This window comes from Phocoena phocoena, chromosome 9 (assembly GCF_963924675.1).
Source record: "Phocoena phocoena chromosome 9, mPhoPho1.1, whole genome shotgun sequence".
In the NCBI taxonomy this organism is placed as follows: domain Eukaryota; kingdom Metazoa; phylum Chordata; class Mammalia; order Artiodactyla; family Phocoenidae; genus Phocoena; species Phocoena phocoena.
Window position 1 is genome coordinate 62,555,767 of NC_089227.1, and position 26,755 is coordinate 62,582,521.

Genomic DNA, 26,755 nt, shown 5'->3' on the forward strand with positions numbered 1-26,755 from the left:
GGATGCTAAGGTAATTTTGGACTTTTTCAGCTTTATAGGCTGAGGGTTTCCATGAATATCACTGAGACCCATGATTCAGAAACTTGGAGGGTTAGAGGTTTCACTCCCTCTGCATTGTAACCCGTATCATTCAGGATAGAACCTTTGGGAAAAATAAAAGTGTTTTTTTTTGTTTGTTTGTTTTTTTAGTATTGACAAGTAGCCATACCAAGTGGTTTTATACCTAAAACTAGCCATTGACCATGGCCTTCAGAGAAAATGTTTATCTACCATTTATTGAAAGTTGTATCTTTATAAGGAGGATCATTTCTTTAATTCTAAAATGACCATTTTGGGCCAAGATCTTTTGTACTCATATTTGGGGGAAAGACTGTAAAGCATATTAGTTTCAAAAAAAAAGTAGTTTTGCTGGTAGAATTAAATGATACTAAGAGTAAGTTCTTCTCATTGGCAAAATGGAAGTTCACTGTATGTCTTGAGTTTTTAATTGATTTTTATAAACATTATGGCCTGGACACATTAAGCCCATTTTCTTGTACATAAAATGCCACTTTACCTCAACCTTGCCTTGTTCCTGTAAAAACAGAGGTTTGTTTTACGGCCCGTCTAGCTGTATCTTTCCCTGACAAATAGACATCAAATAAAGAACCAATTGTTGTAACTTACTCAGAGACTTTTGCTAGATCTACTTACCTGAACAGCCCTCAGTAGTAACAAACAGGGCCCAGCCGATAAATGACTGGTTTTGTTTTCATCAAAGTTAGGAGAAGTATCACCTGCCAGGAGGGTTTATCTTGGAGTTTGGGGGCAAAAGCCTGTACTGGCTCCAGAATGATGACAGTCACTAATGTTTAAGTGATATTCTAACCTTTCCAAAATCATTTATATGATCCTGTTTTATCCTTACAGGGTTTTTAGAAAATAAAAGCCGTAATATACATAGCATATACTGTTTCAGTTGTTTTTTGCCCACATGAATTTAAACACACACGCACACATACACACACACATACAACACACACACACACACACACACACACACACACACACACACAATTTCCAGAAATATTCACTGTCAATTTCTTACTAGGTTAATATACTCTTATTTTTCCTTTTCATATTTCTCTCTTTTTTTGTTACTCTCTAGACAGTTTTTCTCCCAGCCTTTGTGGAACATTGTGATTATTTGTTCAGACTCTCCAGTAAGGAAATAGCCTTTTTGGCTTTTCAAGTGACATATATTACACAAAAGCATTTAGCACAGTGTCCGACAAGTAGTAAAATGCTCTGTGTTGACTTCTTTTCCTCCTCCCTCTCTCCCTCTTTTTGTTTTTGGTTTAGTCATTTGGTTGATAGTGTGGCATCAACACACATTTGATAGATAGTTCAATAGATAGATGGATAGATAGGTAATCTAGATAGATAGATAGGTAATCTCTATCCATCTATCCTTGGTCCTTGATTCCCTCTCTATATAGATTTCTTTCCTCTGATCCCTTTTTTTAAAGTTAATTAATCTGTTTATTTTTGGCTGTGTTGGGTCTTCATTGCTGCACGGGCTTTCTCTAGTTGCGGTGAGCGGGGGCTAGTCTTCATTGTGGTGCGCGGGCTTCTCTTTGTGGTGGCTTCTCTTGCTGCAGAGCACGGGCTCTAGGTGCACGGGCTTCAGTAGTTGTGGCATGTGGGCTCAGTAGTTGTGGCTCATGGGCTCTAGAGCTCAGGCTCAGTAGTTTTGGCACACGGGCTTAGTTGCTCCGTGGCATGTGGGATCTTCCTAGACCAGGGGTTGAACTGGTGTCCCCTGCATTGGCAGGTGGATTCTTAACCACTGCGTTACCAGGGAAGCCCCTCCTTTGATCCTTGATATTCAGTTTCTCTACTTTTTTATGCATGTATTTTGTATTTATTTATTTATTGGGTAAACATATACAGAAAGCAATCGTTGTTCTAGTAATTGTGCTTAATCATGGGAAACACAAACCAGAGAAAGATAAAATCCTGAGTCTGGTGCATGAGATGCACAAATAAAGATGTCAAACCATGTGTGAAGTGCTCTCTAGAGAATATGTAGGGGACGTATAGTGTGGTTGAGAGCTAGGGCCTGACTCTGGGCTTGGGGTGGAGGGAAATTTTACAGAAGAGGTGGCCTGGAGAGGCCAAATGCTAACATAGACATAGAGGCACACTTCTGGTTGGGTGCCTAGCACTAACTAGATGTGTGACCTTGGGTAAATGATTTAACCCCTGTATGCCTCAATTTTCTCCTCTGTAAAGTCGAAATAATAAAAGCATTACCTTGTTGGGTTGTTACCAGGATTAAATGTTATCATATGTAACTCACTTAGAATAGCAATTGCCTCTTAAAAGCACTTGATAAATGTTAGCCATTGTTGTCACTATTACTATTGCTATAATTATTACCATAGCTGTCATTATTATTCTTTAAACTGATTCATGAGGAACATGAATTTAAAGGAAATTAGGGGAGGACATTCCTGGCAGAGGGTATAATTTAAATAAGAGCAAATGAGTGTGGAAAACCAGAGCTTGTTCAGGAAACTACCTGCAAGATCTCTAGAGTGGTAACAGGAGTGTACAGATGCTGTAACCCTGATTGTTGGACATTTAGATAGTTTTATTTTTAAATTATTATAAATACTTCTGTGTCATATACATCTGCATGAGGAAACTATATGCATCTTTGATTATTGCCTTAGAGTAAGGGCCTAGAATTGAAAAACCTGCTTCTGCTTCCAGCTTGCTCCCAAGTAAGTGCTTCTTGATTTAAAAGTTCATCTGTGACTTTCTGCTACCTCCTTGACATCAATGATTATCATTCTTTTTCAGCTTTATTGATATCAGAAGTGGAAACTGGAATTTTAATTGTGCGTCTGTGGTTTTATTAAGATTACATTTAAAAAATATTTTTAGCCATTTGATTTTCTATTGTAATTTTGTGATAATGTGCACTATTCCTATTGTTTATTAGTCTTTTATATTTTTCCTTCTGTGAATTATTCTTCATGCTTTCCCATGTTTCTGTAAATCAAAATATCACCTTTTATTATTGATTTGAAGAACACTTTGTATCTAAAGGAAATTAACTCCTTTTCTTTGATATATGTTACAAATATTTTTTTCTGGGGTTTTGGTTGTTTTGAATTTTGCTTAAGGTAATTTGTTTGTTTGGATTTTTTTCACATGACTTCCTTTAGGTAGTCAAATCTATTTAATTTTTTCTTTATTGATTCCAAATATGTTTTTTCTTACTTTTTTCTTCTTGCATTTTACATTGAGCTCTTTTAGCCATCTGAAATTTATTGGACTTTTAAAAACCTATCTAACTTCAGGTTTAAAAAATTTTTTTTACCCCATATTCCAGCATATTTTATTGGATAATACATCATTTTCCACTAATTTGAAATACGCTTGTAAAATATACGAAATATTTTTATATATGTGGGACTATCCCTGGTATTTCTGTGCTATTCCATTTTCCTCTCCATCTATTCTGACATTGATAGTAATGCTGTTGTAATTATCATAACTGTATAATAGACTTTAAAATTGGTGGAACAAATTCCTCAATTCATTATTTATTATTTCCTGGTTCTTCTCAACCATTTATTCTTTGTTATGCACTTTAGCATCATATTTTCAAGTTAAAACACTCCTTTGAGATTTAGAGCGAAATTGCATTAAGATTCAAAGTCAATTTGTAGACAGTTGACACTATTTTTATGCTGAATCTTGCTATATTTTTGTCCATCTATTCAAATCTTTTATGCCTGTCTATAAATATTTAGTTCTATACCTATAGGCTTTGGCACTTTTTTTCCCTAGTTATTTTATCTTTACTGTTTTTTTTTAAAATGTAGTTAGTATCCTTTTGAGTACAATAATTCCTCCATTATATTTTCTAACTAAATACTGTTAATGCAGAGGGACATGATCAAATCTTCAACCTATTCAAATATATTTTTCTTTCATATTCTTGGAAATTTTTTAGGTGTACAATCATATTATCTGGAAATGTAATCATTTAATCATTTTTCTAACATATACATTTCTTCCTGTTTTCTTATCTTATTATATTGCCTTGAACTTCTAGAATAATGTTAAATAATAGTAGTGATGAGTGGCCAGGATCCTCATCTTTACCCTGACTAATGTGAATGTTTTTATCTGCTTTATTCATAATGTTGCCTATTAATTTCAGATAGTTATTCCTAGTTCACTAGGTGATTTTTAAATCAGAAGTGCGTGATGAATACTATTACCCTCTGTTGAGATTTCTTTTTGATATAATGTTTTGAAGAATTAACATTAATTGACTCCTTTTGCATTCCTGGAATAAGTTTTTCTTTATTGTTGTTTTTAAATATATCATACTGATTACTAATGTCTTAATTTGAATTTTTGCATATATATAATGCATGAGATTGCCCTTGAGGTTTTCTTCTGCGTGAGTTTGCACTCAGGACTTTGTGAAGTTTTTGAGCACAGTTCTGCTAACTTTGGAAAACAGATCTTCGTGTTCATGTCAAATGTTCTACCACTGTGCAGCATCCTGAGAAAGACTTAATTTCTTTCCCTACTATCATTCTTTTAATCATTTTCTTTACTTTTGTTGTAGTTGAAAAATTTCCTCTATGAACTCATTTTAATTTCCCAACTTTTAGAAGACTGCTTTGTCTTTTCCTCGGTGTTGTTGAAAAGACATTATCTTCCACTTTACTATTTCACTTCTTTCTAGTTGTAAATCCTATCTACTCTACTGAGCCACTTCCTCTCCTTTGTAATTATATTCTATAGAAGCATCAATCAATTCTGAATTCTTTTTAAACAGTCTAAGGATCTTTTTAGACGTCTAAGGATCTGTCTTTACTGGTGGCTCTTTTAGTTACTTCTATGCTGATTTCTTTTTTGCTGAGATGAAACCTCAGTCACTTTTCCAAATCCTTTCACTTTTCTTTTGAGCATGAGATTGGGAGGGATCATATGTCGAGGGTATGAGGTACACACCATGATCCTGTTTTTGCCAATCTAAAAACTCTTATTCTTTAAACAGTAATTCACAATCCCATTACTGTGTGTCTTCTTTCTATCAGGGAGAAACAAGATTCTGGAATGGTTTAAGACTGGATTTTGGAGTCAGCACATAAAAGATTCTCTCATTCACTATGTGCATGACTTTGAGCAAGTCACTTAAACTTTTTAGAGTCTAGTTCATCACCTGTGAAATGAGACACTACTAACTACCATTTTAGGCAGCTGTAAAATGAGAAAACATATAAAGTAAGGAGCACTATGACTAGCACATAAAAAGTAATTAAAAATGGTACTAATGTAATTATTCAACTATCATAAATAAGCCCCTAATCCTGTCCCTTCATGCAGCATGGTCCTCCTTTCCATATTCTCATACAAAAATTGCATCCAGTTTTCACCCCTCAGAACCCAAAGTCTGGATCTTCAGTTGTCTGCATTGTTTGTACTGCACATTTCTGTCTGTACTTCTTAGGAGCCCCCTCAATTTCTGCCTTCTGTCTTGCTCTCTACCACAATGTGCTACCAATTATTGAGCAGGACTTTGATGCTTTATGTAATAGCTCATTTACTCCTCATAATCATTTGTTAGGAAGATATTACTCCCACTTTGCAAATGAGGAAATAGAGATTCAGTATTATTAAGTGACTTGCCCAGGAGCTGAGTGAGCAGTTTTCCTGGAGTCTGGGGGTGCAGATTTTTACCTACTCTCCACTCAAAGTTGTTGTGAGGACCAAGGTCAAGTGAGAAGGTTTCACAGACTGTGGAACATGATACAAACAGAACAGCCCTATCAGCCTAGTATTTTCTTTTCTCTCCTAGCCACCCCCTTTTATTCATAAGTATTCTGACATGTGGGTTGTACTGTGGGCTGGTTATCCTCATTCCCTCTGCATTTTCACACCTTTGTTTTCCTCCATTCTCTCCCTCCCTTCCTTTTATCCCCTGCAGCGTTTCCACAGAGCTTCTTCTCTTAGATGGGTCTTACTCTGTGTCTCCCTTTCTCAGCCAGAGAGAGCTCTCGTCACCCTGATGTTTTCTTGCCTTACTCACTCTTCCAACCTATCTCTTTTGTGTTTGACACCATTTAAAAATTGTTTTCATAGCTCAGTTATAGGCAGACAGCTTCACATTTTCCCTCTGTGTTTTTTAAAGGTTTGGTTTGAAAAAGGGCAGTACAGGATGTATAGGAGGTAAGAAAGAAGAGAAAAGAAACTTTTGGGAGGGGCTGCTTATTCTATCTTCAAAGGAAGCAGAGCTGGGGTTAGTCCAAGTTGTTTTACAATTGGAAGAGAGTCATCCTACCATAGTTTGGACAAAACCTGGCTTTTTATTGCCAAGAACGTATAAGATGGAAATGGAGGTAAATGTGAATAATTCAAAGTAATGTTTAAACTTTGAGGATATTTTACCTTCTCTGGAATTAGAGATTTATGCTAGTCAAGAGTTAGGGAGGAATTTGAAATGTTTATGTTACCAGAGCGTAAAAAACATTGTCCAGTTGTTTATCTAATCTTTCATTGGGCTTGCTTTTAAAAACACATTTAGATTTGAAGTAGCCTGGGAATAATAAACTGTTCCAGACCATAACTTGATGCCCCAGTGGAAATAAGATAGATCCTTTTTCATTTGTTTTGAGAAATTTCCCAAGCAGACAGATGTCTTTGTACCTTCCTTTGCAGTTCCTTCATCCACAAATGACTGTTATCAAGAAATAGAATTACAAGTGTTCTGTTACTTCTTTTTAACTTTAGCTCCTACAGAAATTACTACTGGGATCTTATTTCTTTTCTGGGCTGAACATTTTGTTGTTGTACCTACTCAGTCTCACAGATTCTCCATGTGTTATCATCCAGGAAGATTCATTTCTTAAAGATGTGTATTAATTAACACAAAGAACTTTTTGAGAAGCTTTTTTGATCCACAGAGCAACCACGTGTGCTGGGGCATAGGAATAAGAGGTACTATACTACATTCTGCTGTAATTATTTTCCAACCTCTCAGTGGAAAACGTAGATAATATTATGTAAAAAATAGAATGAATTTTGGTTTCCATTTCTTCTTCCTAATCCCTTAGCCTAAATTCATTTACTCAAGGCAACCAGTAATTATTGTGTGCCTACTGTGTGCCAGGAACTATTCCAGGGCTTGGGATACAGCAACAAACAAAATAGACCAAGATCCCCGAAATTTTGGAACCCTCATTCTAGCGGGGGAGATGATAAAAAATAGCATGATAAAGAAGTAAACTATGTAGTATGTTAGAAAATAACAAGTGTTAGTGTTAAAAGGTGATAAGTACTATGGAAAAAGAAATGTCAGAAAAGAGGCAGTTACAAGATTATAATTTTAAATTGGGTTGAGGGTAGGCTTTGTTGAGAAGGCAACTTTTGAACAAAGACTTAAAGAAGTGAGGGATTTATCCATGCAGAGATCAGAGAGATGTGTCCCAGGTAAGGAGAATGAGCCTGGCATGTTCCAAGGACATCGAAGAGGCCAGTAGTGAGGCCAGTAGTGAGTGGTAGGAGATGAGGTCAGAGGGGTGAGATCATGTACAGCCTTTTGGCTGACTTTTGCTTTTTTCTGGGTGAAGTGGGGAGGACCATTTTGAAGAAAGGAATATCATCTTACATTTTAAAAGAATCCCTGCCTGCTATTGTGCATAGACTATGGGGGTGGGGGCGGTCAAAGGTAGAGGTGGGCATTCAGTTTGAAGGTTACTCAGGTAAGTAATTTGGCAATAGTTCAGGTAAGAGATGATGGTGGATTGCACCAAAGTGGTAGTAGTGCTGAAGGTGGTGACAAGTGATCTGATTCTGGATACATTTTAAATGTAAAGACAACAGAATTCCTAACAGAGTGGCCGTGTTGTGTGAAAGGAAGAAGAGAATCCAGGGCAACCCCAAGAGTTTTGGCTTGAACCACAGGAAGGATGAAGTTGAGAGGAGAAAGGCTGTGGGGTGGAACAGGTTTGTGGGGAAGATCAGGAGTACAGTTTGGAATATGTTGAGTTTGAGATGCTATAAGATGTCCAAGTGGAGATATTGACTAAGTAGTTGGATATACAAGTCTGAAGTTCAGGAGAGAAATCTGGGCTGGAGTTATAAAATTAGGAGTTGTCAGCACGAAAGTGTTATTTAAAGCCATGAGACTGGATAAGGTCACCAAGGGAGTGATTTTAGAAAAGAGATGAGAATCAAAGACCGAGTGCTGGGAGAGTCAGAATTTTAGGAGTTTGGGAGAAGAGGGGGAACCAGCAGAGGATGCTGAGAAGGAGCATACAGTGAGGTAAGAGGAAAATCAGTAGAATGTGGCATCCTGGAAGTCAGGTGGAGAAAGAGTTTTAAAAGGTGGTGGAATGATCAGCTGTGTCAAATGCTAATGGGTCAAGTAAGTTGAGGGCTGAAAACTATAGATTTAGCAACGTGGAGGTCACTAGTGATCTTGAGTAAAGCAACTGTTTGTGGAGTGGTAGAGGCCAGGTCTAGACTGGGATGGTTGTAGAAGAGAAAGGAAGAGAATTAAAAATAGCAAATACAGACAATTCTTTGGAGAAGTTTTGCTGCCAAGAGGAGTAAAGAAATGGAAGAAGATGCAGGAAAGTGGGGGTCAAGAGACAGTAGATTATTCCTGATTTGATATTTATTGTTGTCCTTTATTGTTTATCTAGACCCCAGTCCTTGTTCTTTATCAAGCTGTTATTTCCTACTGGCTACTGTTTTTTTTTTTTTTGCTAAGCCAGACAACCAGTTAAGGTTTTCCTCGACTAGATAACATGACAGTTTGTATTCCTGGGGGTCAGGCAGCTGTAGCTGCTGCTCTCTGCCTTCTGAAAATTCACCACCCTCCTTTCCTTCAGCTTACATGAGAACCTCAGACTTAGGTGTGGGAATTTTGGCAATATAAGGCAAAGATGATGAGAATAATAGTAATACTTATTATTATAACACTTAATGTATCACTTACTATGAGCCAGGCATTATTTGAAGTGTTCATATAAATTAACTCATTTAATCTTTACAATTATCCTGTGAGCTAGGTACAGTTATCATCTGCATTTTACAAATAAGGAAACTGAGGCAGAGAAAGGTCAAGTAACCCGTTAAAAGAAAAAAAAGTAATGGTGGGGCTGGGATTAAAATTCTGACAGTCTAGCTCCAGAGTCCATGCTCTTGAAGCACCTGGAGAATTTTAAGAGCAAGATGTTAGCTAGAGAGATTTCATTTTGAGATTTCATTTTACATAATATGAGAATTTTCTAGAGTTGATGGGCTAAGATTTTGAGAAACAAGATAGAATACAGGAGCTGATGGGGCATTTCCCCAGATTTACTAGCCTGTACATTAGTGGACTGTCACCAGTGCATAATATTGGAATGATGTGGTAGAGCATTCTTCAAAGATAACTTTTGTAAAGACTGTTTTTCCTGTGTATTTGCTCAAATTTCATGAATTCCTTTCCAAATCAACAAGTATATATTAAGCATCCACTCTTTGCATGAAAAAGAAAAAAAATTAACTATTTTCCTCTATCTGTTTATTTTCCTTTGCGAAGCTTATTTGTTTATCATGCAGGCTATAGAACAATCTGGAAATTAAAATAAAGGATTGTATATGTGAATATAACACTATACTGTTTTTTTAAGGATTCTTAAAATTTCTGTAGCTTTAGAGATGAAGTATGAACTAAATGACCCTTTGTTAAGTGTTAGTTCTTAGAGCACTGGCAGGCAATTGCCACTGAAGCCTTCATTAATAATCCCTTCCTTTTGTGGAAGGACTTGCCAGCACCCATAAAGTATTCACTAGGAGAATTAAAATCATATAAAAATAATTGGTGTTTGCTTCCTTCAAGGCATACATTTAAATACATTGCTTTATTCCTCCGCTCCTTGGCTGCCTCCGATGTTTAGTAACACTAGGTCAGCAGACTTCCTCTTTGAAGGTTCATCTGCTGGCCATTTCAATTTCCCATGAGAAAGCAAACCTACCACTGTTTTACCCTTTTATCTTAATGTTTCAACCATTTATGTCATATTATCTTGTGGGTCTGTGTTTCTCAGTAGTAATGGCACTGCTGGTAAATAGAAAACAATGAATGTGATTATGCACCTCTGATCATCATCATCATCATTTGAGCCCTTTTAAAATTCCTGTTTTGATCTCAGAATAGTGATTATCTAGGATAGTAGATTATCAGTGATTTCATCCTATAAAGCATGTGTGCACTGTTTTTCGAGTGAATTATTTTAATGCCTGGATGACAATTTTGGCTTTGACCACTGGGTCCAGCTAGAAACATTCCACCACTGGTCTGCCTACCCCATCTTCTGGGTTTACCTGAGCATTTTTTACAGCATCAAATATAAATTCATGCCGTGTGCTCATGGCTTGTAGTTTCATGTGTAATTGGCTGTAACGTAATGACTAACGTATGTTGGAGGTTAGTACTGAAAATAATAGCCCAACATTTATTGGAGGCGTACTCTGTGCCAGGCTCTGTGATAACTGTATTACAAGCACTGACCAATTTAATCTTCATCTCTCATAAAGTAAATGCTATATTTTCTGAATTTAGAAAAAAGGAAACTAAGTGCCAGACTTATGTGACTTTGCTCTAGACACAATGATACTTGCCATGTCCCATTTTGGATGTCCCTTTCCACTATCAATGGGCTGGTTATCATCTTGTGTACATTTCCCTTTTTGCAAAATATGACATTGTTTAATGGGCTATTGTAGAAATATATCATTAGATAACAGAGTTGTTTAGGAATGAGTCCTGAGTGCTTGTTCAGTTTCCTCATTTGTGAACGAATATGATGAAACAGGTGCTCTCCAGAGACGTTGTGTTCTTCACTCTTTTCCCTCAACCTGTGTATAACTGAAGTGACCCAGCTGAACTCTTAGTTTCAAAATCACCACCTAAACTCTGTCATTATTAAAAACAACACAGTTTGGTCAAGATTATGGCTTTTAGTTGGGTTGTGGAAAGAAACTCAAGTTGAAGAAATGTTGCCAGGATCACTGAGGAATTAATAACCACTTGATGCAAGAGGGAAGCTGTGAAGAACACTGGCTCTCTTATTATGTGGTGTCCAGGCAAAGTAGAGTTATGTTCTTACTCTTTCATTTTTTTAGTAATTATAATTGCAGAACTATTGGCTTCCTTTCCTTCTCAACTGTAGCTATAATGTTTTATTTGTGCATGTATACTTTTGAGAGAGTTGGTCTCTGAAGAGGGAGTTAGGAAAGTATTTGAAATGGAAATGTCTTAAAATTATGTGTCTTTCCAGTTGTACATTGGATTGCCTTAGGATTTGGAAACAAAATGGAAATTAAATACCACAATCACCTTCTTTCTGAACAAGAAAGTGCTATACTTATCAGTATAGAAAAGATCTAGTTGAAAGACAACAGATCTTGCATTTCCTTGGAGAGTGCTCTAGACATTGATCAACTGGCAAGAAAAAGCAAATATTAACTTTCTCTTCTTCCTCACCTTCTCACCATGGCTGGGTAATACTTTTGTATTCCTGTTTGGAGGATTTAATGGCCTTGTTAACATGTGGGAAAACATTGTGATTGGAGACTTTAACAAAATAGTGAGTAGTTTTATTTTTTTTTAACTTCCACGTTTATGTTTTTACTAGTGTGTGTCTTTCCAAGTACTCCAGGTTAAGAACTAAATGTGTTAGAAAAACAGATGTAATGCAAATAAATGGGAGAGTTCTCATCTCCTTCAGTGAAGAAAGCTCTGAGTTCCTGAGCAGAATTTTATGGGACCTTCTCTCTGTATCAGAAAAAATTGTGCTTACCCCACTTCTTTCCCCTGAGCTCTGTTGTATCATAACTGACTAATGATCTATAGGACCAGACAATTCACCTACATATGGTAGGGGATCATAATGCACTAACATAATATAGAGATCACTCTTACCAACAATTAATTGGGGAATTCACTTTATGAAGCCCTGTTTACGGACTGACATCTGGTGAGCTTCTTAACCTGGATCTGTTCCAATCTTCAGGATTTATGGACTGTGCTTGCTTTTTTGTAAATAGGACTTTTTTCTGCTTTGGTATATTCTGTTTACATAATTATCAATGGATGAAAATGGCTATGTTCCTGTATTTCTTAATCCTTTGTACTAAGTGGACCTAAATTCTAAGTGGTGGTCAGCTAAAAGAATAGTTGGACACCTATCATTATTCAAGTTGTGGAAACATCTTAATGCCAGGAGGACCCTACCCTCTTAAATCCAGATTCTCTGACTGGAGCCCTTATACCCCAAGGGACTTAGTATTCAGTCTTTATGGGATTTTTAAAACTTGTTGAGACACATGCTAGACCTCTTAAAATATATCAGACTTCCTTTTATTCACAAACTTGGTCTCTGCTGTGAGGTGTGAAATGGAAATATTTTCAAACATAGGTATATGTGCATAGTCATGAACACATTTTAAGTTCTTACTGGGTGTGGGGGGGATCAAAGTTTATTATTAGGTAGTGGAAATGAAATCCCAAACATTCCACAGGCATCATGTTCGACACACATTACAGTGAGCTTCACCTGCCTCTGACTGGTTCACCATTATTATCTCTGTTGCTGGTAGATGAGCTACTGTCTAGCAGTCAGCATGTCATCTGCAAATATAGGGAGAAAGAAAAGTTATCGAATGGATTTAAAAGAAACATAGAAAAACAAATATCATATGTTGGAACTGGAAACATAAGACTATATAGAAAGGCATTGTTTTCTTCTGGTTTCCTGAGTTTGAAACTGTAAAACTGTACCAGGTTAAGTGTGAGATGCCTCTACATTACAACAAAGTAAAGGGCAGAATGGAAGGGGAGATGAGAACAATATTGACATATGATCTCCAGTTCCTCCTTCAGAGAAGCAGTGTCACCATATGATATCAACCTGATTTGCCATGCTGTGGTAAGAACTCATTCAATGGTATATTACATTCTTGAGGGCTTTATTTCCAAGATGTGCTTTGACAAGGTCTGACTGTTGTATTTTTAACAATCTCCTATATATGTATAGTTTTCCGGAGCACCTACTTAGTAAGCACCTTGGTAAACCCAATTTCACAGAAGTCTTGGCTTTCTAAAATGGCCCATAAGCACAGAACAGAGTCATACACACACACACACACACACACACACACATCGTTAGTCAAAAAATTTCCAACAAGCATAGCTTTACCAATTATGGTGTGTTCTTAAGGAAATGTTAAGTCCAAGTACAAGATGGATTGGGCCCTTTGAAGTCCAGTGTGGAAGAAGAGAAGTCAGTGGAGAATTAACAGGGGAAGTGCAGCCCCACTTTTCCTCCAAGCCGTTTGCTGTTTCTCTCCATGGCAGTCCTTGCATAAGTCTTTATCTGACACAATTTTTCCTAGGTATACCTCCTATTCTGCATTAAATTTTTCTAACTGCTATTGTATTTTTTATTCTTTAATATTTTATTATCTATACCTTCAGTAAGTCACCCCAAATATCATCTGTAGAAGTGTACACAGAAAAATGGAATATGTTGATAATTTATCCTCCCCTCCCCACTTTTCCTTTTCATCCTCTATCTCCTTCTCTCTTTTACCCACCCCTTTTCCTTCCATTCTTCCATTTTGTCAAAAAATTTGTAAATACTTGGTTAAAATTGCTACACAAACATACAGTAGGATTCTTGGCTTTCTATAGCTTACATTCTCCTTGGGCTAAAAAAATATATTTTAAGAAAACAGAAGAATGAACAGAGTAGAGGAGAATTATCAGGAAAACTCTTATACATATCTTTAATGCCTATGTGTGGTTGTGTGTACACATTTACAGAGAGAGAGAGGGAGAGGGTGAGGGAGACTGAGAAAGGATAAAGAGTAAAACTATTTCAAATAAATATATTTTCGGCGAAGTTTTTAACTACTCATAGTCTCTTAGGGAAACTTTTCATATTTAAGATAGTGAAATATTCTTTTCAAAGCACCCATTCGCCACACTTCACGTGAATTATAAACCTTTGAAATGAAATCTGAATGTTAACTTCAAAAACATTTTATCCATCAAGTAAATCTTGATTAAAAGAAAAATTTCACTGGTGTATATTTTTGAGGTTTCTGCTGTTTTAAATTCTTAGTGGCAATTCAAGCATGTGAACAGAAGATTCTTTGGCTGGCAAGTCAGAGCATGGTCTGTGGTCATTTGTGATTCTCAAAGTGTCTCCTTGTTTGATTGCTTTTAAATATATGAAGAAAAAAGAAGAAAAAAAATTTTTCCTCCCTGAAGGAATGGAAAATTTGCACCCATACACTCAGTTGATTGCAAAGGTCTCTGTTGCAAGAATATAAATCAGCAAAGTCCTAAAATATACCCAAAGAACAGCTTGCCAACCTTCTGGGTTTTCTGTATCACTGAAAGGAAGTACAGGTTAGGACAGCCAACTCACAAGCAAATCCACTGAGATCTTGATGGGAAAAAAGGTATTCTTGCGAAAGCTCTAATGGTTTAGGAAGCAGGAGAATCAGGAATCAGCTCTAGGATATGAGGGGCATCCGCTACCCTCTCTGAGCCTCTGTTTTGATGTCTCCTAAATGAAGGTGGTTGCACTAAAAGCTAAAGTTCTTTGATTCTACCGATACGGTGTGGAAAGTGTATCTATGCCAAGAAAATTCATAGAAAACAGAGATGGTAAAATGTACTTTGTGCTGAGCACTGTATTCAGTGTACACGGTCTCACATAATCCTCACAGTAGGCCTCATTAAGACCCTCTCTTTACAGTTGGGGCAACTGACAACCTGCCTGCGTCCAACAGCTAGACCCAGACTGAGCCACTCCTGAGGACTTCACAGTCTAAGTCAAGCCTTGCTGTTGGCCTCCTTTGCCTTCAGAGGCCTCCCCATTCACCGCCCACCTGGGTTTCACTTTTGATAGAGGAAAAGAAGAACAACTGGAGACAATCCTAAAATTTGGGAAACTCTAAGAATTTATGAAAAGAAACTGTCTTAAAAATTTTCCCCCAATCTAGTCATGAGAACAATATTAAGCAAATTCCAGTAGAAGGGCATTCTGCAATATGCTTGACCAATACTCCTCAAAACTTCAAGGCCATCAAAAGTAAGGAAGGTCTGAGAAACTGTCACCACCAAGAAGAGCCAAAGGAGATGCAGCAACTAATGTCATGGGGTATTCTAGGTGGGATCCCGAGACAGAAAAGGATGTTAGGTAAAAACTAAGGAAATCTGAATAGGCTATAGATTTTAACTACTAATAATGTATCAGCATTTGTTCATTGATCAAATGTACCATGCTAATGCAATATGTTAACAATAGGAGAAACTGTGTGGAGAATATATGGGAATTCTCTGTACCATTTACTAAATTTTTCTGTACATATAAAAGTGTTCTAAAAATTAGTCTATTTTTTAAAAAAAAAAAAGCTTATCACTGCCCAAACAAAAAGAGCATTTGTAGCAGTAGGGCAAATAATATTCTTTTAAAGAACTGCTACTATTACTACTCCTCCTCTTCCTCTTCCTTATTGCTATTGCTATAGTAACACTATGAGATGATCTGGCAGTGTTAAATGCCTCTAGGAACCTTTAGAATTAGGATGCAGTTGAAGAGTAGCTTTCTGTGAGCCTTGTATTAGGCCAGGCTTTGGCAAGCTACAGCCAATGGGCCAGATCTGACTGTTTTAGTAAATAAAGTTTTATTGGAACACAACTAATGCTCATTCATGTTTACATTTTGTCCTTGGCTGCTTTTGCGCTACAATGGCAAAACTGAGCAGTTGCACCAGAGACCAGATGGCCCGGCCCACAGAGCTTAAAAAATATGTACTATCTGGCCAACCCCTGGTTTAGGTTACCTGAGTTACAAGGTAGATGGTGAGGAAGGTAAGCTGGGCCACCAGAATTCATCTGGGTTATAATCAAGTATCTATCAAATAGAACTCTGCAGGTCAAGTAGCGTGAGTAAATAGAGTAGTCAGCTTCAGAGGTGGCCACATTTTTAAGGTGTCTGAACACTCTTTTTTTTGCTGCAGAGCTGTGTCTTTTGGCCTCATGGGTGTATCAGCTGTGTGAACCCTACCCCTTCAGACTTCCAACTTTAGGGACTTCCGTCTTGGCCTTTTCACTCTACTCTTCTTTTAGTGTTCCTAACTTTGACATGAGAGTAAATAGTCAGAACTTAATGTGTTTTTCAATGTGCCAAGCACTTACACATGCTCATCAATTTCTTCCTTATGAAGTAGGGCTGCCATAGTCTCTGTTTATAGATAAGGAAACTGAGGCTCATTAAAGTGCAATAATTTGCTCAGGAAGGTCACTTGGCTCATAAATGCTGAGCCATGGTTTGAATCGAGGCTTTGTTAAATTCCCTACAAATAAGCCTGCATTCAGTGCTGGAGCTGGCTCACACTGGCTGGTGAGAACCAATCATTGAATTTTTAGGAATTCTGTGAGCCAGTTAACAAATTCAGCCGTTATTAAAAATTAAGTTATGTAAACTTTACAACCAAATAAGTTGTATTAAGAACAAAGATAATACACCTCAAAACTCTTCACTAATTATTACTACATTTTACTATTCTCTATGCTCTTGAGATTATTTATGTCTACGGAATCTGAATGGTGAAAGTGCTATCTCATGGTGTCCTCTTACACATCTCTGCCAAGCTCCACGTTTGGTGATGTCACGTTGGTTGCTTGAAACTGGCCATGATAGGAGTATTTATACCAAAGAAATGGGCAAACACTACAGATTAGGGCTTTACCTTTTTTCCTTGAAAGCCAGCTGGTTACATATTTTCCGGAATACCAGTGCTTACCCTGCATTCTGATTTTGATCTCTAGTATTCTAGACAGTTACATTTGTTTCTGCTTGGCCTCCTATCTTGACCTTTGAACTCTATAACTTTTATTGTTCATGCTATAGCAACCTACAGAGAGGACCTGAGCTTTTTTTTTTTTTAAGACTTATTTATTATTTAGTTATTTATTTTTGGCTGCGTTGGGTCTTAGTTGTGGCAAGCAGGATCTTTGTTGAGGCATGCGGGATTTTTCGTTCTGGAGTGCGGGCTCTTCATTGCGGCGTGCAGGCTTCTGTCTAGTTGTGGCTTGCAGGATTCCTCTTCTCTAGTTCTGGCGAGTAGGCTTCAGGGCGTGTGGGCTCTGTAGTTTCCAGCACACAGGCTCTCTAGTTGAGCCTCAAGAGCTCAGTAGTTCTGGCTGCAGGCTTAGTTGCCCCACGGCATGTGGGATCTTAGTTCCCTGACCGGGGATCGAACCCGCATCCCCTGCATTGGAGGGCAGATTCTTTACCATTGGACCACCAGGGAAGTCCCTGAGCTCTTTTTTATTGTTTTTGTTTGTTTGTTTTTCTGACAGTGGGTAGCGTTTCCTTAGTGTAATTCCCTTGTTGATAAAATATGTTCTACCTGGTGAGGAAGAAATTTCAACAATTTTATAATTTGCTTTTGAATGCAGAAACAGGTTTAAGGATAGCTTGTAATCCATAAAAAAAAAATAAAACAAAACCCTAGGGTTGAATTATCTTTATAAATATAGGGTGATCTCCTATTGTTCAGAATTGTTGGTAAGAGTTTTTACTTAAATAATTTTCTGGCTACATGAGGATTGTAGCCAGAAAACTTTTCTTAAAAAATGTTTAAATTTAAGTATAGTGGATTTACAGTGTTTCAGATATATAGCAAAATGATTCAGTTATACATATATATTTATCTATTCTTTTTCAGATTCTTTTCCATTATAGGTTATTACAAGATATTGAATATAGTTCCCTGTGCTATACTTGTTGTTGTTTATCTATTTTATATATAGGAGGATTGCTATATATCTTGATGTGCTACTAATTTGCAAAGCAACAAATTTTTACAGCCAGGTTTAGTTAACACAAATGGTCATGCACATAATTTGATTGGTAACAATTCAGAGGAAGAGGGAGCATAGTGAAATGTCTCAAAAACATCCTCTTAAACATCACGGGTGTAATCTCCAGTTTATAAACTGTCTTGTTCCAAATGCTATAGATACTGTTTGCAATTTGTGATACATGCTTCATGCTTTCAAATTTCACCTGCAGGGGTTAGGGTTCCAGATTACTCCAGAAAAGTGTTTTAAGCATTTAATTGTAATAGGACTCTAAAATGAAACCACCACTTATAACATTGTTCCTTATGAAAATGCCCCCAGAGTTCTGACTTGGGATCCCAGGTTCCTTAATGAAACTCCTTTTTACATGAGAGCACAGGGATAGAAGTGGATCTCCATAATTGTACCAGCAGTGGGCAAAGGAGAGCCTGGACATCCCATATTGGTGGGGAGAGGGGGGCTGTTCTGGACATTATGCAAGGAGGGAGCTGCCAGACAGATACTGGAGTAGAAGGGAGGTGCATAAGTTATGAGAAGCCCCTGCTGTTGCCAGAATGAGTTTACTGGCTATTTGAATGTCTGATAATTAGGAGTTGGCTGAATTATTATTTTTAACTATAATTCCATGTATCATATTAATTAATGTAGACCATATCTTGAAATCAGTGCTGTTCAAAGTGTGAATAGAAGACTAGCATCTGTCTGCAAACTGTCTGTTACTTGAAACTGAGAATAAGCATTGAGAAACTTGTAGCAATTGACAGTATACTTTTTACAATGATTGAATCTAAAAGATAAGGGCCTATATATTGTTCATTTTATTTTTCTAGTAATTCCTTTTATTCATTTTTATTATACATGACGAAAGTATTGGCTTAGATAGATTGGAAATTTTAAGGCTGGTCCTTTTGAGAAGCATTGCTACAGTGGGCTTCAGAAGGTCTCTGTTAGTTTGGAAATTTTATAGTTTATTTCTCTCCTTTTACTGCTTACTCTGAAATTATTGTTTGTTTGTTTTTACTTAAACAGATTAAAAATAAGCCTGGTTCTCCTTCTGGATGGGGCCCTAGCTATTTTAAGGTAAAGCAGGGCAAGTTCCATTGCATTGATGGATAATTCTAACATTTCCTGTTTGGGAAACCTCTGAGGCTACCTCTGATTCTTATTTTATGAGTGTGGAAATCCTTGTCTCTCAAGTTTCCCTCAACATCGATTTCTTTTTAAGAGGTGATCCAGAGGGATGGATGGTAAGGTGTACTTTCCTTCAGACCTGGGATCTTGACTTCACTCTCATTTGAGTGATGTGATTTACACATCAGTGCTGCTGGTACCCTCTCTTTATAAACCCCCTCACACATAAAGCCAAACTTGAATATGGAGGCTTTGGACTCAGTGTATGAGAAGCCTCAGAAAAGGAAAAATCACACTTTATTTACAAGAAGAATGGCTTTGGGAAAAAATGTGTAAAGTATACAGCATGTTAGTACATTTCCAGAAAATTAGTCAAATCAAGTTGCAGATGTAGTCAGGAAATTCTCAACATGAGTTCTCCGTACAATATTTTGGTGGATAAAATCAAATGGCTCATACCTAATATTTTCAAAGTGCAGTGGTCCCAGCTTATCCTCAAGTCACCTTGGAATTGACTTGGAATTGAAAGCTTCCACAATGCATTCATGGCTTTGCTGTGAATTATGAAGTGTTTGTGTCTCTGCTGTAAGGTGTTGGGATTCAGGAATAGAATCAAATTCCTGAGAAATACCACCATAGTCACCAACTCAGAACACCAGTGGCCTTCCTCTTTGTTCAGGGAAGTTTTCTTTCCCTCACAGTCGATGTGCTTTGTTTCTTTTATAGTTTCTGATGCTCTGGTATTAAAGGGAATTTCTGCTGAGGTACCATTATAGTATGGATATCACATATGCTATAGATTTTGTCCTTTCTGACTTTAAAAGGGTTAAATTTGAAGACAACACCATTGCTGCTGTTGCTAAGTGCTCATCAGTATGTCTTTAAAGGCAATGACTCATTCCCAGCCTTTTCACCAAAAGAGAAACATTTAAGATTATCCTTTTTGGTCTACTCCTGAAGATTGTTGTCTCTTTATTTATCACCTTCATGACTGGTACCTTCTTAAGCTGAGGTTGCCGTATGGAGAGGTAGATTTTTCTACACATTGCTTAAAATATTGTTTGTATTTTTCAACTAGGTGGCTGTGCTACGATCCCAGAATCAGACCTAGAAGAAAGATCAGTAGAGCAAGACTCCACTGAACTGTTTACCAACCACAAACACCTCATCGTGGAGACGCCCATGCCTGGTAAGAGAATGGGTGGCCTTCACAACTGGCATGTCAGGAACAGCGAGACACTGGTCAGGTTTTGTCATACCAGAAAGCATTTTGCAAAATTGCTTGTTTTCTAACTTATTGAGCCTTCCGCTTGGCATCGGTGCAGCTGAATTTGATCATTTGTATATTCCTTTCAATATTCAGACCTTTCCTCTCTCTTGCTCTCTTTCATTTTTCCAGAAGTTTCACCCCTCCAAGGAGTTTCAGAATAGCTGAAGTAGAGTTGTCTGGTTGAGGGGAAGATGGCCTTCCCAAGGCTGATCATGTGTGGACCTCATGCCAAGCACAGATGAAGGTGCTTCATACAGCTCACCTGCCAGGAGATAACAATAGGTAGAGATGGGGATGGGGACTTTTAATTTTTCTAGGAGGACTTGTAATACTATGGGCAAGTCAGTTGAACTTGTCTTACTAGGAAAGGATGTTGCTGCTTTTTGGTCATCTGTATGCTTTCAGCCACAGTATATAGTGAGATGACATCTTTTGGGGGCAGACTTTGTAATGCAAAGACCCAGATCCTACTTGATACCCCAGTTTTTTCACAGAATTCTTATGTATTAAATGTATCGAGTTTAATAAAAGCATCTCATTGTCAAACAATATCTTGGATCTGATTTATAATCAGAGGGTTATATAGTTGATTTCTTTATTTATTTAAAGTGAAGAAATTGAACGGAACTGAAAATGTTGCTTCTCCACGGTAAGACTTGAATGTGGTTATTTTATAAATACAAGAAACTACTATTAGGCTAAAAGTGGGAAAAGGTGAGTTTTCTAGTATTGCATGAAAATGTTAAAATATTTTCAAGGAAGCTAGTACATTAACATCCTCTTTCATTACCCCAATGGGAGATACCTTTTAAAAATCCAGGTTATAGAAGGATTCACACTTTATTATAATTAAAATGTAAGGTTTTCATATGCAGGAAATAGAGGAGATTTTGCCAATTTCGAGTTAAAATTACAGTTGCAAGACTGATTTATTTAAATAAAAATATGTCTGTGCCAGTTTTGGAATGCCTCAGTCGTACAAAGGAGAAAGTGGCTCGCAGTTTTTCTATAAGTGAAATGTCAAAAAAATTGCAGAGGATGTATTACTTATTATTTATAGCATTCTTTTTTAGGAGATGCAGCAGAAGATTAAATAGTTTTCATTGTCAAGTATGGGAGTGGACACCTTCTAGCCTTTGGGCCAGAATCAACCATTAGGTTAATGTTACCCAGCCTGTGGGGACCAGTAAAAGATGTCTTGGCTCTGTGTGTGCCTAAAGATGCAAAACCACAACACTTCTGATCATCTTTAACAGCTTCATTGAAGAAAGGTTAGAAGAGAAGTATATTCCTTCTTTAAAGAGTGTTTCTCAGTTGTGTCTTTTTTTCTTTTTCTTTTTGGTATTTGGTTCCCAGGGATATTTTTTCCATGGAGTGCATGTGTCCGTGTGCTCATCTCTGTTCTCCTTTCTTATCTCTTTTTTTTTTTTTTTTTGAGTCATGTCCTGTTTGTCGTGTCCTGTCTGCCTTTCTTTAACTCAATTTCTTTTTCTCTCTTGTTTCTATGTTCATCAGCCTTGATCAGTCTTTCCCTTCCTCTGTTCCCCCCAATTCTTTCCCTTCACTTTTTGATTCTCTCCCTTTATTTCCTGTGATATAAAACTGAAGCATATCATTTGATTTGTAAAGGTTACGTTAAATGTGCATGAGTACAGTGATTTCTATCTCTTTCAAATCTCTCCTCCATTGTTTCCTTTTTTTTAATGGCCTCCACAATTTCTCTATTCCATGAGGGAGTGTTTACCAGTGTAAACTCAAAAGGCTTCCTGTCTCTGATTTGGGAGTTTAAGGTGACTTCTGCTGCTACAATTACATCTTATACCGAGAGTTTTTAATGTTAAGAAGTATATTTACAAGAAGTTTTCCTAGAAATCATTATCAGTATCTTAAGCCTATTAGCAAAATTACTTGACCAAATAATTTTATTTTTTATTTGGATCATTTGAATACAGAACTCTGTATGCATACATATAAATATTTTAGAATGTTTCTAATTTATTACTATTTGCATTTTACTAGCTGCCAAAAGGAAAGAAGTTACTAATTAAACTTTTTAAAATTGAAATATAGTTAATTTACAATACTTTGTTAGTTTCAGGTATACAGCATAGTGATTCGGGTTTTTTTGCAAATTAATTCCATTATAGGTTATTACAAGATATTGGGTATAATTCCCTGTGCTATACAGTAAATCCTTGTTGCTTATCTATTTTATGTATAGTAGTTTATATATATTAATATTCCTAGTTTGTTACCTCCTCCCCTTTGGTAAGTTTGTTTCCTATGTCTGTGAGTCTGTTTCTGTTTTATATATAGATTCATCGGTATTATTTTTTAGATTCCATATATAAGTGATGTCATATAGTATTTGTCTTTCTCTGTCTGACTTACTTCACTAAGCATTATATTCTCTAGGTCCATCCTTAAATAACCTTTTAAACATTATCAAATTTAAAATGTAAGTTCTAAAATGATAAAAATGATTTGATTAATGACATAAATTTAACTTTGTTAAAGAATTTCCTGAATTTAAGTTGTACATATCTTCTACTCCTGATTTTAGCCTCATGACTTAAAAACACAAAAGCTGTTTAAAGTGTTTCTACTAGCAGAAAAATAATGGCGCCAAGAATTATGTTATCTTTTAGAGTGGCTGTTTAAAAATCAAGACCCAAATAATTCTTAACTATTCCTATTATTTTGAGACCAATATTTCAGTCTTTAATAACGACTGTCCATTATGTCTTGTGTGTGTGTGTGTGTGTACATAATCTTGGAGTAACTCACAAATCTGGAAGAAGGAAGATGATCCAGGTTTCTGATTAGCCCAATGGTTTCATTATTACCCAATATATCAGGATAGGTACTAATAAAATAGCAAACATTTATTAAATTCTTACTATGTGCTGCTACTTTGTATGCATGATTTCGTTCACTCCTCGTGACACTACTGTGATGTAGAGAATGTTGTTATCTCTATTTTACAAATGAGAGTACTGAGATTTACAGAGTCTAAATAATTTGTCCAGTATCCCACAGTTAATATGTAGCAGAACTGGGATTTTAATCCAGGCTAATTCCAAAAGCCCAAATACACACCCAAATGTATAGATTATTGGTAAGATGTTCATTTTAAAACCGAGGGCTTATAGTCCAAGATACCTACATTTCTTTGACATCTAGTGTGTTTGCACATTTAAAAAATTTACTTTTCTTTGCCATTTGTATTTCTCCTTTGCTGAATTCCCTGTTCCTATTCTTCTTTTCCTATTTTTTGGTGGTGGTGATAATTATCTCCTTATTGACTTACAATAGCCTTTTATGTGGAAATGATTTTAATCTTTGGTTGACTGAGTATGATATAAACATTGTTCTCAATTTTTCACTTGTCTTTTAATTTTGTTGCTGAGTGTGTTTTTTTTTCTTTTAATAGAAAATTTCTAAATTTTAAGCAGCCAAATCTATTAACCCTTTTCTTTGTAGTTTCTGCGTTTGGTGTCCAACCTGTGTGGTCTGTCTAATGCCCTTTCCTGTTTCTTCTCTATGCCAGTCTGTGGTCGTGCTCAGGCTGTTGTGTTCTGTGCTATGGCAGCTTCAGTCATATCCTCTACTCTGGTGCACTGGGTTCTGTGAGCCACAGAGCTATGTTCTCTTCTGCTTTCATATCTCAAAGAGCTTTACACGAAATGTCTCCTAGGTTTTACCCAATTTCTTCCTTCCGCCTGTGGAGAATGACCCAAGTGATAGACACTCCACAGCTTTCAAAATACCACTCCGCTCTGATCTTTGCCCCTCCTCCACCATGCGCTCTCCTTTAGGATGATTGGCATTCCAAAAGTTTCCTTAGCACTCTTGTAAATAGCCTTGCCCACACCATGCCCACACCATGCCCTCCAGACATGGCCAGATGTGTCCCCATCCCATGTGAACACAGGTTGGGCTCAGGTTGGGCATGTGGGGCCCATTTATATCTATGTGTACAGACATAAGAGAGGTGAGTCAGTGATAAAGTTCTGTACCTCAATCCCCCAGTTCTCTAAGCTGTTTGGTTCCCCAGCCTCTCAAGGGACTGGCTTGGTATTTCCACAGGACAGGTACACCTGGAGCGCAAGGGTTCCCTCAAGTTGAGGAACATCAGATTGTGTTATGAATGGCTTTTCTAAAATTCCATTAATTGGAAAAAATATTCTCTGGCCTAAAAGTTGCTAAACCAAGAGACCTCTGTGTTTTCTTAAAGTCTCTGTCTCTGAGTAATTGGTAGTCTGTGTCACAATGTACACAATTCCCTATCACATAAAAATGCAGGTAGGGCTTCCCTGGTGGCGCAGTGGTTGAGAGTCCGCCTGCCGATGCAGGGGACACGGGTTCGTGCCCCGGTCTGGGAAGATCCCACATGCCGCGGAGCGGCTGGGCCCGTGAGCCATGGCCGCTGAGCCTGCGCGTCCGGAGCCTGTCCTCCGCAACGGGAGAGGCCACAACAGTGAGAGGCCCGCGTAACGCATAAAAAAAAAAAAAAAAAAAAAAAAAAAAAAAATGCAGGTAAAGACGAGTGAAAGAATCAAAACAAAATATATGTGAGGAGTGTTTAACCCCCTAAAAAGCATTGTATGAGCACAGGATTGTCAGTGGTCACCTGCCACAGCAGCAATGTCCTCTTTGTGTGCCAACAGTGTCGTCCGTGGCCTTCTGTTCAGATATAGGGTGTGTCCATAATAGTCAGGGAGCCTGTGAGGGAAGGGTTGATGGGAGAGAGACTCAAGCTGGTGGTTTTCAGCCTTGGTTGCACATTAGGATCTCTCATTTTCTTCTTTTCGCTGATCTGTATTTTCAGTGTTTTGTTAATGAATATTTATTGCTCTTGTAATAAGAGAACAGATCCCATCTTAGAATATATCAGTTTTAGTGATATAAATAATAATTAGGAACGTACTCTTGCTGATTAGTGTTTTCTATATTAACAGCATGAGTTTTAGAGAATAATCTACTTGGACAGTGAGCTCTAGTAGTTCAGAAAAGTCCAGAGTGTAATGTGTTTTCATCAAAACAGCATGATTATTATAATTTATAGCAGTAATATGAACATGGAATTGTATTGAAAATTACAGTTTCTCTTCATGTCCTTAACATCATCTGATGCAAAAAAGCAAATGTGTCAATTAAATATGAAAATGATATTAAGAGGATTCTGAAGGAGCAACACAAGGCTGTTTAGATTGTAACAGATGCTGCCTTTTCTGTAGTCTTTCTGTGTATGTAGCATTGAATTAGCTGGTGTTATTTTTCTATTTTTGTAGGTAAATTATGGAAGCTATGTGGACATCGCATGTGTTAAGAGTTTTGTTGCTTTGGACTTCAAAAGGTATAACTTACAGTACAGCAGTATTGCCAAAGCCTAATTAGAGTAAGATGCCTGTTAGAGTGATCATGTCCCCCAGTGCCTAATCTCTGGGCTGGAGAGAGGTTCTCTGTTCAGGCTGATGTGGAAAACATCTTGCAAAACCACTAATTCTCAGGCTCGCCATCATTTCATTTTAATTATATTCAACCTAGATCCCAACCTTTCCTTCAGGGCTTGGTCTGAATAAATTATCTCCTCACCTGGATGGCAAGAGCCACACTTGAGGCCCTCTAGGGACAGGTGGGCAGATCATTGTGCATCACAGCTTTTAGTCCCATTTGCTGGCTCCTTATTATATTCTCCTCCTTTTTTGTCTTTTTATTTCGCTCCACTTTTAAATGTATTCTCTTTTGTTGTATTGACAGGACCTTGTAAGCCCCTTAAATCACTTCTGTAATGGGGCGGGGGTGGTGAATAAATCAATATTGGCACCTCTCAGGACTTTTCTAACCGCCGTTGCTGGCAGTCACATTTCCCTCACGAGAACATTGTGAACTCCATGCCTCTCTAACGACCTCTCTCACTTACTGTATTTCACAAGTTAGATTTTCCTTTCCTGCTAGAATAGATGTGCACATTCCTTGGACACAGCAGTTCTTGGATTCTTTCTACTGTTTAGTAAATATTTGTTGTATCAATAAATCAACTAACCTAAAAGCAGTCAGCAAGCCGTAGACAAATGGAGCAATCAATGATTTAGAATACTGGCTGTGATCTTACTTTCCAAATTTATTTTTACAGATTGTGCTAAGAAGAGGCTGATATGACTCTCCAACAGTATTTACTTAAAGTTGGCTTTAAAGAGAGGTATGATTCTGAAAAATTTAATAGCTCAGGACATTTTTTTCTATGAGTGCTTAGATGACATTGATTTGAACACAGGGTTCAGGTTTTGTGAGTGTTTGAAGCTTATACAATTTTGGAGCACTTTTAAAGAAAAAGAATAAAAAATTTTAGTACAACATTAGGTATAAAAGTGTATATTTAGTTAGAGTCAAGAAAGCAT

At 37.2% G+C, this 26,755-nt stretch overlaps 1 protein-coding gene across 6 annotated transcripts in view; it reads left to right on the forward strand.

Annotated features, from left to right (window-relative positions):
* Positions 1-20,900, forward strand: part of BBS9 (Bardet-Biedl syndrome 9) — a 477,322-nt gene extending 456,422 nt beyond the window's left edge. For 3 of the 6 annotated variants that reach the window (XM_065884415.1, XM_065884417.1, XM_065884418.1), the window contains 2 exons: positions 20,160-20,270; positions 20,481-20,512. In XM_065884415.1, the coding sequence (XP_065740487.1) occupies positions 20,160-20,270; positions 20,481-20,512 (143 nt within the window). Of the gene's footprint in view, positions 1-20,159; positions 20,271-20,480 lie in introns of all 6 variants that reach the window. The other 3 variants (XM_065884414.1, XM_065884419.1, XM_065884413.1) reach the window with 2 other exon arrangements.
* The last annotated feature ends 5,855 nt before the right edge of the window (positions 20,901-26,755 follow it).